The sequence below is a fragment of the Pipra filicauda genome, unplaced genomic scaffold (genome assembly GCF_003945595.2).
Source record: "Pipra filicauda isolate LSUMZ 115617 unplaced genomic scaffold, ASM394559v2 scaffold36_size6622888_pilon, whole genome shotgun sequence".
Taxonomy (NCBI): domain Eukaryota; kingdom Metazoa; phylum Chordata; class Aves; order Passeriformes; family Pipridae; genus Pipra; species Pipra filicauda.
This window is the reverse complement of record NW_024104498.1, coordinates 2,115,240-2,130,334: the sequence shown is the minus strand read 5'-3', so window position 1 is coordinate 2,130,334 and position 15,095 is coordinate 2,115,240. Positions and strand designations below refer to the sequence as shown.

The 15,095-nt window shown below is 41.2% G+C and overlaps 2 protein-coding genes across 7 annotated transcripts in view; one reads left to right on the top strand and one right to left on the bottom strand.

Moving 5' to 3' along the window:
• The window catches only part of USP33 (ubiquitin specific peptidase 33), a 33,854-nt gene extending 25,787 nt beyond the window's left edge, over nt 1-8,067 (bottom strand). For all 4 annotated transcript variants that reach the window (XM_027744061.2, XM_027744058.2, XM_027744059.2 and 1 more), the window contains exons 1-3: nt 7,879-8,067; nt 2,446-2,579; nt 1,344-1,397 (exon numbers count right to left, since the gene is read on the bottom strand). In XM_027744061.2, the coding sequence (XP_027599862.1) occupies nt 1,344-1,397; nt 2,446-2,526 (135 nt within the window). In that variant the 5' untranslated portion in view covers nt 2,527-2,579; nt 7,879-8,067. The remainder of the gene's footprint in view (nt 1-1,343; nt 1,398-2,445; nt 2,580-7,878) is intronic.
• A 294-nt stretch (nt 8,068-8,361) lies between these two features.
• The window catches only part of MIGA1 (mitoguardin 1), a 35,432-nt gene continuing 28,698 nt past the window's right edge, over nt 8,362-15,095 (top strand). For 2 of the 3 annotated variants that reach the window (XM_027744090.2, XM_039384688.1), the window contains exons 1-7: nt 8,362-8,465; nt 9,152-9,322; nt 11,492-11,669; nt 12,219-12,355; nt 12,600-12,726; nt 13,188-13,324; nt 14,060-14,183. In XM_027744090.2, coding sequence (XP_027599891.1) covers nt 9,224-9,322; nt 11,492-11,669; nt 12,219-12,355; nt 12,600-12,726; nt 13,188-13,324; nt 14,060-14,183 — 802 coding nt within the window. In that variant the 5' untranslated portion in view covers nt 8,362-8,465; nt 9,152-9,223. Of the gene's footprint in view, nt 8,466-8,695; nt 8,951-9,151; nt 9,323-11,491; nt 11,670-12,218; nt 12,356-12,599; nt 12,727-13,187; nt 13,325-14,059; nt 14,184-15,095 lie in introns of those variants that run through there. The other variant, XM_027744091.2, reaches the window with a different exon arrangement.

Below are 15,095 nucleotides of genomic sequence, written 5' to 3'. Positions count from 1 at the left end.
CACGGGCGGTTTTCTGCATTAAATAAGCACAGGTATTTGGTAAGTTACAGACAGTTTACATGCTGGGGTCTCACCAGGGTTTTCTAGTGACAAAGGTGAAGACAAGGTGCCAATTCATCCAAGAGGAGCAATGGGACAGTGTGACACTAAGTGTCCTACAGCAACTACAAGACTGTCCTATGGAAACGTTGGTAGGAAATTTGGTTTTTCAATAACAGTCTAAGAGCTCTATGTGAGAAATGAGAAACAGGTTTTAAGCTTGACAGCATTTCCCCACCTGCCAGGTTGATGCATCCCTGAACACCTCTTCCTACTCCCAAGAGGGTTTTTATATGTAATTGAACTTCAAGCCATCTAACAAAAGATATTAACTCTGTTTCTTTCTGCCTTTGTCTCTGTTATTGAAAGGAGCAAAATAATCTGATCTCTTTACCATAATCCACTTAAAAGGACACTAATGACGTGGATTTTTTAAAAATATCCATACATACACCTAAAGGTTGGCATCTTAGCCTGGAGTTCTTACTGTCAGTACTTAAGGAAAAGTTGCCAAGAAATGAAGTCAAGGCTACAGGGCAAAATTTCCACCTCTGGAAAGAGCTGCAAGTCCCAAGAACTGAAGACACTTTATAATCTAAATTAGCCATATGCCTTCCTGTTGGTATCACAGATCAACAAGGAGCAACATTTTCAGTTTTTTGGGTTTTGATTTTTTTTTAAATACAGTGAAAATTACATTTTTTGGTAGACAGCAAGAAGAGTAAGGCAAAAGCAGAGTTAAGACAGAACTATATCCAGGGTAAAAACTGTACAAAATTTGTACAAAGGATGAAGAATGTTTATACAACCTTCTACAAGTTTGAAAATAAGTTTTTTGTCTTTGTTTTGCTTAAGAATAAAATAGTCAGAGTACGTATTAATCTTTTAAATGTCAGCATTTACTGTTAGATGTTATTACTACAAATGCTAAGAGAGGTTTAGAAAAAGTAACTTAATTAATTCAGGAATATTATTTTTTAAATCTACACACCCAGGGAAAAAATTTAAAAAACCTCCAAAACTTAGAAGCTAAGTATCATAACTCAAGAAGCTACTTCTTACTAAAAAAAAAAAAAAATCTCATTTTAAGCACATTATTCTTAAATTACAAGAAACATGTACCTGATAGAGGGTAAAAAATTTTAAAAATAAAGAACTGCGGAAGAAGCGTTGCTTTTAAATAATAACTTAAATAAACTAATTTCAATGATTTAATTACAGATGTTGCTTTAAAAAAACCACTACCAACTTTAGTTATGGATTACTAGAAAAGGACCCTGCTATGGAACAAAAAACCAGCCTACCTCTAAGCATGCCCAAAGGTTGGGGCCTCTGACTTTACAGTCCTGGCAAGTGCCCTGTTGAAGTCAAACACAAAAGTAAAGTATTATTTCACTTACTTACACCACTAAACCACAACTTCAAGACAAAACTATAAAGCTTAGTATCAGATGAGCAACTTGAAGACGAAAAAACCAAAAGGATATGTTAGAACCAACCTAAATTTTTGGTTTGCTTCACATAATAATCTCAAGATCAGCATATTTTTCTACTAAAACCTTGGATCTCTCTCTGGTTTTTCATCTTAAACCAAAAAACTGTTCTTATAAATAAGGCATAAACCTGTATTATATAGCATTATTATAATAATCTTTAAAATTTGTCTTTCCTAGAAATGTAACATAAAAATAGATGGAAGTGATAGAACAGGGAATGACTGCATATTTCTTGTTGCAGACACTACCTGCAAAGGTTTACACAAAAAAGATGCAACATTAGAAAAATGCTGTGCTCCTCAGCAGCAAATTAACTGTTATTTTTCAGATAAAGAAATTTAGCACCATGGACAGAAAAGGTTTGACTTTTCATCACCTCCCAGCTACTAAAACGGGTTACAAGATCTTTTTTGGTTCCATTTATTAATCCAAACTCGAAACCAAGAGTTCAGGTAGAGGCATTTTCTCAAACTGTGTCTTCTCTATCAAAAAAGAGAACTGTTATCCGTGTAAATTTGAGCATAAATTCCTTTGTTACATTTTCTACTTGAAGTCAAGTCAGTTGTACTATATCACAACAACATTCCAAATAACTCAGTGCTACAATGGCAAGGAAAATACAGTTCAGCTTGGTGCTGTGCTAACTCTTTTAACTAATGTTCCATCACTTCCTTTGGAAAACTGCTGGCAAAGGCACTCTTTAAGTGTTAAGTGGTGGAAAATAGTTTTTCAGCTTCCTCAAGTCCATAATTCTTCCCATACTTTGTTGAAACTTTACTGTTTGAGCAGAGAAGATTTTTACTCACGCTTAACACTTAAATGCATCTTATAAATAAAAATACACTAAAATATGTACCTAAATAACTGAGCAGTTAATAGTGACAGAAGAGAGTACATGGCTACAACTCACATGGGATTTCTGGATCAATTCCTCTTTTGTTATCTCCCCAACTGATTCCAAGTGTGGGCAGTCGCTGCTGGGCGACGACATGGCAGCAGCTTCCTGAGATCCCAGAGTTGGAACCTTCAACCCCAGGGAATCACCTGCCAGCAGAAGCAAGAATGAGTAAAAACCAGTTCCTTCCAGTTCAGAGCAATATTGGATATCTAATATGTAACACATATATAACTTCTAAAACAATGTGCCTTTTTAGAGGAAGTTAGTATAAATGATTTTATTAATTAACCCAAACTAAAGACTTTTAGGGCATAAAGTAACAAAATCCTGAAAGGAGCAGAGCTGATATGGATTAATTATTTAACTTCCTGGACTCTACCATGGCACCCCAATGCCATAAAAATTACAGTTTTCAAGCAAACCTAGCACTGATGGTGGCTTAACCTGTATATCCTGGAAAGGGATCTTTGCAGCACTGCTGAAGCTGTGAAGGCTAAACTGCAGGAGCACAGGACGTGCTTATCAAAGGATAAGGAAACTTTATCTTGGTTTTATTTATTTACAAAGCCATTCTAGATTCAGACATATTATATATCAAAAGCAAACTGAAACTTGTCACTCTCACGTAGCACTGAACGCTCAGTGAGCTTTTACCTGGGGGAGTTCTCTCTGCCCAACCAAGGTCTTTGAGGCACACACAGAAACTTGTCAGAAATAAAGACTGCTAAATACAATCCCTTTGTCATTACTGCTTTGATGGTGGTATAGAAAGCTATGATGTTTTACAGAAGGAAAATTAAAAAAAAACCACCTCTGTCACATTCTTTTTATATAAATATTCCAATTGACTCATGCACATAGGAACCATCCAATAACTTTGCTCCAGTTTTGTCCAGTTAAACAATTATCATTGATGCCTCAATCTCTTCAAAGGCCAAGAAATCATTAACTTTCTTTGCCCAGTTATTATCTCTCCAATTTAGCACTCCTTTATTGAGACTTGCAGCTAAACTTCCACCCCACCTCAGTGATGCACATCTCTTGATCTGTTTGCAGCCTTGAGCACTCTTATCAACATCTTTTTCCACCCTGCCTGCTGCTTTGGCAGCTTTAGGTTTGTTCCTTCCACTGCACAACCAGTCACTCCTTTGACTATTAAATAACCTCTGGCTTTGACAGAGGGGGGGAAAACAAACCTTGCCTAGTGCACATCTCAGACACAAGGCCCAGTAAACTTCCACTTTATTATCTCTGACTTGCTTTTTACTTCCATTGCCTTGCAAAAAGATCCTTTTGCATCAAGGGTCATTTCAGCTGGCTTTGCTCATCAAAGGCTTTTTCTATATGTGCCTGTGTATGTGTTTAAATAGTTGATTTTAGTCCTATAAATACTCCTATACAAATAATATTAAAGTATTATGCATTATTTGTATAGGAATTATAGGTACATACCTTCATATACACGCTTAAATATATTTTCTTTACATATGAACAATTACTTGTACATAAATAATACAATATATTTACTATTATATAACATGTATACATAAACTCATGTGTCAGTGTGTATCTTAGTCTTTTTTAATATCATGTTAACAGCTTTTCAGTACAACACTTCAGAACTTATCTCACAAGACTGCAGATACTACAGTAAATTAATAATTGGGGATTTTTTTCTAGATGAGGTCTAAATTCTCTTCCTGGACCAGTGGCATGACATTTAAAAAGCAGTACTCTAAAACATGAGCTTCAGCTGGAGAAGTACTTCCTCAGTTCAGTGTCCGTACCCTACACACACCATCACTCAAAGACACTTCAAAGAAGTTTTTCAGGCCAACCCTCCTGAACTTCAGGCACATTAGCAATTCCTCTTTGAACTGTTAGATTCCTTTTCAGCACAGAAGTGGAAACAGGAATGTGTGTTACATCCCACCCATTTGCAAGGTCTGTTAAAATGTTAAAAAAGGACAAGCGAGTTCCAAAGAAAGCCCTGGGGACCTGGAATAAATTCAGTGTGAAGTAATGCTGATTTAATACAAATGCTTTAGAAAGACTGATATAACGGATTAGTAAAGCTTTAGAGCAAAAATTCTTTTTTTTAATGGAAGAAACTTTCTGAATGCATTATTCCAAGCAATACAAAGCAACGAATGGAGACTTCACCTCCCGCTGCCGGATTTGCATTTAATGTATTTAACTTTCCACACCTGGAACTGCACAACTCCAAACCTGCAGCCCTGAACAAACCCAAACCCAGGAGCTCTGCCCATGCCAGGTTCTGTTTCTTGTCTGAACCTCTTTTAATAATCATCAGAAAGGCCAAAGCACGTCCAAACTCATGTCCCTGTGGATGTGGTCCCTATCCCTGTCCATACAGAGAACACCCCTTGTGCAAGTCCAGTTAATGCTAGAGATTCTTCACATGTCACTCTCTGAACAAAGCTGAGTGGCCTTTCTCTCACCTTTTGCTCACAGAATTCTTGCACACCTCCTTCCATCTTGCAGCACTGTGATAACTCACTGTACTGCCATGACATTGGTGGCTCAATATACCCAGCTGCAGAAACACATTTGGTATCATTTCATGTGAAAGTCTAAAACTGTAAAATTAATTTCAAAACCATGACTCATCCTTCACCTCAGCCCTGGCAATCCCAGGGCAGCCCCTCCCTCGCTCACTGCCCTTCCTCCATTTCACCACTTCCTACTCCATCTGAAGGGATTGCTTATCTTCCTCTGCTGCTGCAGCTCATTATCACACCTACTTTTTCTCCAGCTTCTGCCTCCCGTTGACCTCACCCAAAATTCGTTTCTTTGCATTTTCAGTAATTAAAAACCAAAACAAAACCTACTTTTGAAGTTCCTCCTACATTGGATTTTATACTCCTGTTCCGAAGCTGGAGTTTATCTCCACTTCATGGCTCCAGTGATATCAGAGAGTAACAATGGTTTGGGTTGGAAGGGACCTTAAAGATCACCCAGTTCCAACCCCTCTGCCACAGGCAGGGATGCCACTCACCAGATCAGGGCCTCATCCAGCCTGGCCTTGGATACTTCCAGGGATGGGGCATCTACAACTTCCCTGGGCAACCCTGTTCCAGTGCCTCACCACTCTGACAGCAAACAACTTCTTCCTAATACCTAATCTAACCCTCTTACTGTTTAAAGCCACCCCCCCTCGTTCTCTCATTCCAGGCCCTTGTGAAAAGTCCTGTTCCAATGCTCTTGGAGCCCCTTTAGGCACTGGAAGGTCTCCCTGGAGCCTTCTCTTCTCCAGGGGAACAGCCCCAACTCTCTCAGCCTGTTTCCACTCTAACTGTTCATGACCATATTCATGCAATAAGCCCCTCACCAAATGCTCCCCATGGATGTGGGAGAGAACTCTATTTTCAGCTCTCTCAACTGTTTCCACTGAAAGGTTTGTTTCAGTCTACCTGTCTCAATACATTATACTCCATCATCCAACAAAGTGAACCATTTAACATTCCAAAGAAGGACTTATCAACACATTTTTCCTTAGTGCATGAATAGAGTCAAAGAACTTCAAAGAAAAAAATTATCTTGAAGTCCAGTCTTGGTTTTTTTCATGTTCATGTTTTTAATCTTTTCATTAACCAAAAAAATTTGCTCACATGAGCCATCAGAGAAACGTGAACCATCATGACCAGCAACCTATTTATCATCCAGCAGAATTCCCCAGCAACACAGACTTCTGTGGTGCCTGCCATGGAAGGCCTATCACACACACAGAGAAAAACCCCATCAAACGCTAAGAGAATGCAACTGATCTTGAAAATTATCTTAGGTTCCTGCAGGGAGCCCAGTTATCTCCTAAAGAAACAAAACAGATTTTGAATTCCTTCAAAAAGTCTGTTACAGCAGTTAACGCTTCAACAGATGTCATAATAAACAAATATATTTATGATATATTCCACTGATGTCCTAAATATGGAGCCATTTTATCAGATCATTTTACAGAGTTCAGTAAGGGAATACTGATAGAAGATTTTAAGAATAAAAGGATTATTCTGAAGACATCAATTACATGAATGAGCAATTGTGTCTTCATTAGAGGCTTTTATCATTTTATCTGCACAGCTCTGAATAACAGCATATCAAACCAGTTAGCTTTAAGTTCAGGCTTCTTAGTTGCACTCACAGTTATTTTACTAGTGATGAAACTGGAACAGTTTCATTTAACACATTTTTTTTTAAATGGCAACAAAGCAAGAGTGACACATGGTGCAATTTTGTACCTGAACAATTAATTACTCAGAACACTAAAGAGCTCTGGAACTTCAATAATTATTTACCATACTGATATTCTTCACACTTCAGGAAAAAACTCACCAGCATTCACTCCAAACTATTCAAGCCCATTGGAGCTACAGCCTCAGCTGTAGCACTCATCTTGGTAAGATATATGTTTTTCTAGTGGTTTTCTAAAGAACTGCATTGCTCTTTATAAACTTTAGAGAAATCACTTCAGCATAACAACATACATAAATAACACTGTTACCAAACTTGAAACTGGTCTTTCTTAGCGTGTGAAATTAAGGTTAACCTTCCCAGTTTCTTGACTTAAATTCCTTTATATTCTGTTGCTCAATAGGTGGGTTTGAATTTCATCTCCCATCCCTCCCTATTTCTACCTTTTTTTAATCTATCAACCCTAAACAAGAGCATCCCACTTCTGAAAAAAATGACAACGCCAATCCCAACTCCGGTTGAAAAAACTTACTTTATCTGCTTAGCATAAAACCTGCTATTTTCCCAGTAAATGACAAAAGCATCTTCAGCAAGCTGGTGAGAGATACCTGCCCCTCCTCTTCATGCACCAAGAGGTACCCACTCAAGCAAGGCACAATTGCTTTAAGTCACTTCCATTAGCTTTTTTTTTCCTGCCATGAAGAACTGTCGCCAAAGAGAAAGGCCATTTAAAAAAAGGCTTGAGTCGAGGGTATGTCCCCTTCCCGGAGCCAGACATTTTCCATTTTACATTGCCTTTCCGGGGTGCACCGGCCACTCCTTCATTTCCTTCTGCCACCGCTTCAAACCCTAACTATGGAACCCATTAGCTGACCTCTATATTTCTAAGAGGATTTTCCTGACCCGGGCTCAGCCTAAGCTCTGCAGACGAAGCCTTACAGTGATTTTCCACTGGGTGACAGATACCCCGCACTTTTTGCCCCCTACCCCTCGTAATCGACCATCCCTCCGCATGGATAACCCAGGGGAAGAGCAGAGCAATTTAGGGGTAAATCGCTGTTTTCAGGGATCGCGTGGTACCCGCGGTACCGCGGCAGCTCCCGCCGGGACCCGCGGGGGTCTGAGGCGGGTCCCGCACCCCCCGCCCGGGGCCCCCGGGCCGGCTCCCACCGCCCCGCGCTGTGAGAGCGGCCCCACACACCGCCCGCCGCCCCAGCGGGGCCCTTCCCCTCTTACCGCAGCTCAGCCGGGAGGACGCGCCGCGCCCGGAGCGCAGCCGGGCCCCGAGGGCTCACCCCTGTCTGCGGGGCCGGCGGCGGTGCCGCGGCTGTGCGGGGGCGGTGCAGCACTGTGGTGCGGCAGGGCAAGGCAGCGCAAGGCAAAGCAGAGCAAGGCAAGGCAAGGCAGGGCAGGGCAGGGCAGGGCAGGGCAAGGCAGGGCAGGGCAGGGCAGGGCAGGGCAGGGCGCGCCCGGGCCGCGGCTCCGCCGGGGCCGCCCCTCACACACACGCGCGCGCGCGTGGGCGCGGCTGCCGCGGCGCGGGCAGGGGGGTCGCGCCCCGATCAAAGATGGCGCCGCCGAGCGTCTCCGCCGGCCCTGCGTGAGCGCTGCCCCGCACAAAGATGGCGGCGCCAGGCTTCCCCCCCCGCCCGCAGCGCGGCGGGAACCTGCCCGGCGTAAAGATGGCGGGCGCGGGCTCCTGACGGCGCGGGGCTGTCCTCACGCGGCGGCGGCTCCTCCTCCTGCCCGGCCGCTGCTCGCCGTGCCGGAAGCGGATCCCGGCGGTCCCCGGGCAGCGCCGGGGCGGTAGCGGCGCTGGGCAGGTAACCCAGGGCGGCGGCTGTAGGGACGCGGCGCGGCCCCGGGGAGAGGCGCGCCCGCCTTGGCCGGGGCTGAGGGGCGTGGGGGCGCCCCGGCTGTGGCCGCCGCCCGCCCGCGCTGGGGAGGGCTCGGCGGGGCCGGGCGGAGCTGGGCTCTGCCTCCATCGCCTCCCTCCCGCCGTGCCGCGGTTGCGGCCCCGGAGTCGCGGGTCGGAGGCTTCGCGTTGTGCTCGAGCTCCGGGGGCGAGGGGGGCGGCCGGGCCGGGCATTGCGTCAGGCTGTGGGTTTGTTCCTCACGGCGTGTGCCTGCCAAGGGACTGCAGCTCTGAGCGGGATGAACTTTTCCTGGCTGCTCTCAAATCTCTTAACTCTTTTAGCTGGCAAATACGGTCTTCCGACAGCAGCGATCTCAGGAGCAGGGTTGTTGCCGTGCGTGATTTGGAGGATGAAGTGAGGGAGCCCTCTGTGGATCCTGGTCACATCTGCAGGTCCGCCCAGAGCAGCTGGACCGAACGGGGCCTGAGCCGAGCCAGCAGATTTATTTGCTGTCTCCTTACTAATTTTGCCCATACTCAAAAGCATCAATCAAACAAGTCATGTACCTGTTATGTAAGAGATTCGAGCTTGCAGAAGAAAAACTGTCCTGGGCTTTCCATTGCATAACTTGGTACGTATCCTTCGTTTGACAGAGTGTTCCAGAGACCATCTGTGATTGTTTTCGAGATAGTTTCGCTTCATGAGGTTATGGGAGAGAAGGAGCCATGTCAGAAGAAGGTGTTACTGAGACACGATTTTCTCTGAAGACGGCAGCTCTGCGGGTGTTCCATCTCCCCCTTTCTTGGTATTATTCTCTTAACCAGGTAATAAACACATTATCTAGATACTGTTGCTTTTGATATACATTTAGGCATTTATTGCAATGTTGTACGTGCTCTTGTGAGCTTGACATGAATTAAATTTGTACAGAATACCTTGGGGCTTAGTTTGTTCAAAATACTGAACGAAAAGAAGCGGTGCTTTTTGTCTTTTTCTGCTAATAAATGGTTAGTACATCATCACACATCTGCTTTACCTGCACTGCCTGTATGGCTCCATTTTGTAACAGTGCAATGACTCTCACCAAATATCAAAATCCTCGAGTTTTGTTTTTCCTGTAGAATTTTGTGGTGTTCAAAAATTAAACATGGCTGTCGCTAAATTTTGAGTAATAGCATCAAGTGTGGTGTGAAATACTTTCTAGATTGCCAGTACTGCTTGCCAAATTAATCTGAATGATAATTCATTAATGTAAAACAAAAACCTTTATTCTAGTTTTTGAGTCACTTTTATTTTATTAAGTAAGGGCTACAATGACTAAAACAAGATTCTTTAAAAGCAGGATGATTTTTAAACACCTTCAGTCCTTTCTGCTGGTTTTCTTTGTTCCATTTTACTTCTGGAAAGATTTTCTTCAGAGAAAATCTCAAGGCTCCATTAATCACAGTATTTCTGTTTACAGGTGGCCCTGGAGTCATTTGGTTGTATTTTCTTTCATTGATATTGTAGGCAAGTTTTCACTAGAAACACAGAGAGTCTTGGTGAAGAGTAAATTATGATCTTAGTTTCCAGGTTGACAAAAGCTGGAAGTGATGTGAAGCTGATATTCCTTTTCTGCAGGGAATCACAAGATTTGTCTGTAGAGCACCTGCATGTCAAGGACAGGGAGGAGGAGTGTAATTGTGTAGAGAATCAGAGAACATACCTATTAGTTGCTTATAACTGCATATGTGATAAAAGAGAGAGTGAAGTAAGTCACAGTTATTTGAGAAAAATATTTCAGTTGTAGTCCTCTGGTGCCATGATACACAGGATGAGAAAAAGAGTTTCTAGTTGGCTGTGCAAAATATGGTCCAGTAGATTTTTTTTTTTCCATTCTGTGTATGCTGAATTATTGACAGGATAACTAAACAAAAGTTTATAATTAGAAATGCCAATAATATTTTTTCATAGATATTAGTAGGTCCTAAAAATGTTCTGCTTTTGAAACCCATGTCGTTAATATGACTGTATTTTATTTTTATCCAATCAGACACTCGTCAGCAAAAGCTATGTAATATTTCATATTTCCTTGTAAATACTTCTAGTTTGCTGCATATAAAACCAGAAGGAGATATTCTCAGTCTTACCTGTATCTGCTTATATTTTTTCTGTATTTGGAATATTTTAAAATTCTCGTTGCAAGACGACTGATTTCTCTTTTATGTTTCAGCATATTCATATCCTTTTAAAATACCACGTGCAACTCCATTATGTGCAACTATTGACTCTCCTCTCCTTAGAGCTTTCATTTCACTCTTTATTTATGATCATGCCTGTTGTAGGCACACAGAAGTTTAAAAAGAATCCACTTGTGGGTCTTTGAACCTCTGTGTGCCCAGCTCTCTCTCTGGGACGAGGAATCACGTTACAGAAGCACCATATTAGGCCCAAGGACTGTGGATCTGGCTTTCTGCCAGCAGTCTGTTGCTCAAGCAGCAAGAGTTTCCAAAAGATTTTGTGAATGTGGACTGTAGTTTCCAGTTAAATGGCACTTTCTATGTTATAAACTTTGCTAGTGGCTTCTGGTTGAAGTTGCTTGTATACGTGGTTCTTATTTGCTAATTTAAACATCTCTAAACCTATGCTTGATCTATATCCAAAATAAAGTGTAATTTTTTTTTTTAAACTGTTTATTTAGAGAAGTAGGTTTAAATACATCTTCTTCCCAAGTTGAAACCCCACACAAATGTTGGCCTTGGGATCTTTCACAGTGCAGGAAATTGTGTAGTTATGAGGGGTGAGTTCCTTCTCAGTTTTCTTTTGCTGTTAGAGAATTAATTGAAGCCTGGCATTGCCCTGTCATTAAGAAGAAATTTAAAAAAAAAGGGTTTTAGAAAGTTATTTGCTTGGAACCCCATAGTTTGTGGATTTGCAATATACCTTATAGCTCTTGGTGCTGCCAGCTGTCTCTCTGTGTGTATATTCTCAACAAAGTCACATTTTATTTTCAGGTAAAGCTTTCCCCTGGGCTGAAGAAGCTTTTCACAGTAACAGCAGTGAGTGCAATATCTGTGATTTTTCTGGCCCATCACTTCAAAAGAAGACGTGGAAAGAAAAACAAGAAAGTGCCCCCATGGGAACCAAGTCATCTGGTATTGGAGTGTACCAAAGCAGCTGATTCAGAAAAAGGTACAGCTTGGAACTCCCAAGTTGGATTTTTTTTGTTGCTTTCTTGGAGAAGAAGAAAAGGGCTGTGAGCTTTTCCTCACAGGACAGGTGCTCCATCCCTCTGATGATCTCCACGGGATAGAACACCTGAGCACATTTGAATTGTTAAATTTTTACATTTGCCAAATTAGGAGCAAAATTACAGTGTCTTACAAAGAAGGTGGTGTTGTTCCCAAAGGTGAAGTTTCAATCATGAATTTGGATTAAAACTCCCCTTATGAATAGTATGTTAACAATGGGTTTTGCCATTCTTAATACTGAGAAATGCAGATCTAATCTTTTACAGAATAGGAAAATAATTATGCTCCAATGCATAGTTGTTGTTACGGATAGTGACTGTTCTAACGTGTAATTTCTCACATAGAACTGTAAATAAAGGAATAATTGTTGTTTGCTTCTAAACTGGACTTTATTGAGAAGAGTAAATGCAATTCAGTTCTTGTTAAAATTGCAAAAGATGTGATGTTTTGAGTTTGTGGGAGCTTTAAGTAAAATAAGTATATCTCTTAGGTTCTAGTTGTTCCAGCAGTCGACAAAACTTGACCCTTTCTCTGAGCTCTGCCAAGGAAAAAGGATCTCAGTCTTGTATCTATGCAAATGGAGGACTTTTCAGTAAATACTCTGGTTCAGTCCAAAGCCTGACCTCGGTAAGTAGAAGTGTTTTAAGGCTCTTGACTGTCATCTTGCAGTGAATCTGCATCTAAAGGTTTCCCTGAGCTGAAGGAACTTCCCTGAGCAAGCTGCAAGGTGGCTGGAGATGCTGAGAAGCCAGTTGTCCTTCTTCTGGGCACATGGCTTGGGTGTAATGTACTCTGACAGGAATGTGGTTTTAAGGATCCTCTCTATAACAACACTTCAAAATCTGTGTGGGTTTTTTTTTTTTTTTTTAAGGTTCAGAGTGCCACCTCTTGTCACAGCTGTGCTTGTGCCAATTCTAATTCCTGGGATAAAGCAGATGAGGATGACATTAAGCTTGTCAATATTCCAGTGACTACACCTGAAAATTTATATTTGATGGGTAAGTCACAATAAGAATATTCAGCATCTGCCTACAGTGGGGGTAAATAATTTCTTGGGTTTGTGATAAAGTGACAGGCAGTATTATTGTGGTGCTCTTTCTAGTTGTCCTGTTGGCATGTGTCTGAGAACATTTCCATAAAATAATGTCACACTTGATCTAAAGTTAGTTTTTAAAATATTTTTCATTTCAATATTTGTATTAGTAATCCTTAAAATTATTTTTTTAAAGTAAATCAGAAAAAAATGCATTGACCATTGTTGCTTTTAATCATACTGTGAACTTCTTAGTAAAATCTTTTACTGATCTCAGTAAAAAGGCAGGGGATTGCTGTTGTTTTAAAATCTTAACATCTCTGTGATAATCATCCTTATTTTTGCTGTATATTTTCTTGTGTCTGTGGAATGTGAGTGCCCCTGAGCTGTGTTTGATGGCCTGGGGGGGTTCCTGCTGTGCCCTAGGGATGGAGCTGTTTGAGGAGGCCCTGCGGCGCTGGGAGCAGGCACTGACTTTTCGGAACAGGCAAGCTGAAGACGAAGCCATCTGTGGTTCCATTAAACTGGGAGCAGGAGATGCCATTGCAGAAGAAAGTGTAGAAGTGAGTATATTCAATCTGTAATCTGGTGCTGCCCTTACAATTCGTTGTGTTTTATTACCTGAATCTTTTCAAATGGGAATTCCATTACCAAACTTGAGAATTAATTCCATTTCCAGTTTATTGGTATTGCCCTTAAAGGACATCTGACTTCATTCCTTTTGATTTTTTTGGTTGGTTATTAAGAGGAGGGCACGGGAAGGGAATCAGCATTATTTATTTTTTGGCAATTGCTACTGATACATCAGTGTTTGCTTGTGGTATTATGGACTTATCAAGCAGCTTCTTCTCTGCACATAATCCTTGGGTCATCTCTTTCTTTTATGATCATGTGAGAGGGCGTCTGCTTAGCAAAGACAGGTCTCAGGAAAGATGATCAATTTGTGAATATTCACAACTTTGTTTTCCTCCATTCCTATCAACTAAATGCTAAAAATATTCTGAAATAAACAGACACCATGTGTGGCTTTCATTTCTAGTGCAGTAAACATCACAGGTAATTTAAAAGTATTTTAAAATTCGGATTTGATTTTTATTACTCTAAATAAAATACATGTGTGTTCAGTAAAGTGTGTATATTTTGGAAGCTGAAGTGTTCATCTGACTGTTCCTGTGCTGTTTGCAGGGAATTAACGTGGCACACTTTGCTCTTTGAAGGCTTAATATCCTTAGACTTTACAAAGGAATCTTACAGACTGTAAACAAGTAGAAAACCTTCTAATGTCTGTCTTCTTGCAGGATATCATCAGTGCTGAATTCATTCATAAGCTTGAATCTCTTCTTCAAAGAGCTTATCGTCTTCAGGAGGAGTTTGAGGCCACCCTCGGGGTCTCTGATCCTGCTGCTCTAGCTAATGATGTTGGTGAGTTCTGCTATTTTACATCTTTTTTTGCTTCTAATGATGGCTCTTGGTGGGGAGGTGGGACTGAAATATCCACTGAGCAGAATTATATTTATCAGTGAGTCAACAGAAAAAAAAAATCATGTTCTTTCCGTTATTCTTTAGTGTTTGGTGAAGTGCTTGTATTTTAGATAACAATGGATTGAAAGGAAAGTTTTTTTTCTCTGTAGCTTGTCTGTATTTAAATATTTATCCAGTAAGTTCATATCACCCTTTTAAAGCATGAGTGTATGAGAGTGTTGTACAAGTTTTATGCATCTTTTGAACTGTCAAACTGTGTATGGTTTGTCATAGTGTTGTTTGTGTTTTTTTTTACTAAAAGCGAAGACCAAACTAGAAAGACTTAATCTGAGCTTAATAATCATTATCAAAGCTCTTATCCCTGGTGACTGAAAATTATCACAGTTGTGAGTGACTAAACTGTTGGAATGGCAAACAAAACGAGCAGTTGCTGCCAGACATGCTGATTAAGTAGTGATAGTTTGATTATTTTTATTTAAAGAGTTGGGTTTAGGAGTTGTTCAAGACCGATACCGTTGTGCTCTTTCATAATTCAAGATCGAGCATCAGACTTTAAGGGCAGAACACGTTCAGGGGTTAGTTTGTCAGGGTTGTTGTTGGGTTCAGCTGGGCTGGCACGAGGTGGCAGCACTGTCCTCTCTTAGCCCTCCTGCATCCACTGAAAACACCTCTGAGCAAGGTGGGAATTAAATTTGGGTCAGAGCTGGCTTTCTGACATACTTCCATACACCTGTACATGTAATCCTTAAAGCAGAAAACCATTTGAATGTTGCATTTTATGATTTCTGTCCTCAAACAAAATCAATAGAATGGTATTCAAAGGACTCAACATGATGCTTCATGTGTTTAGTT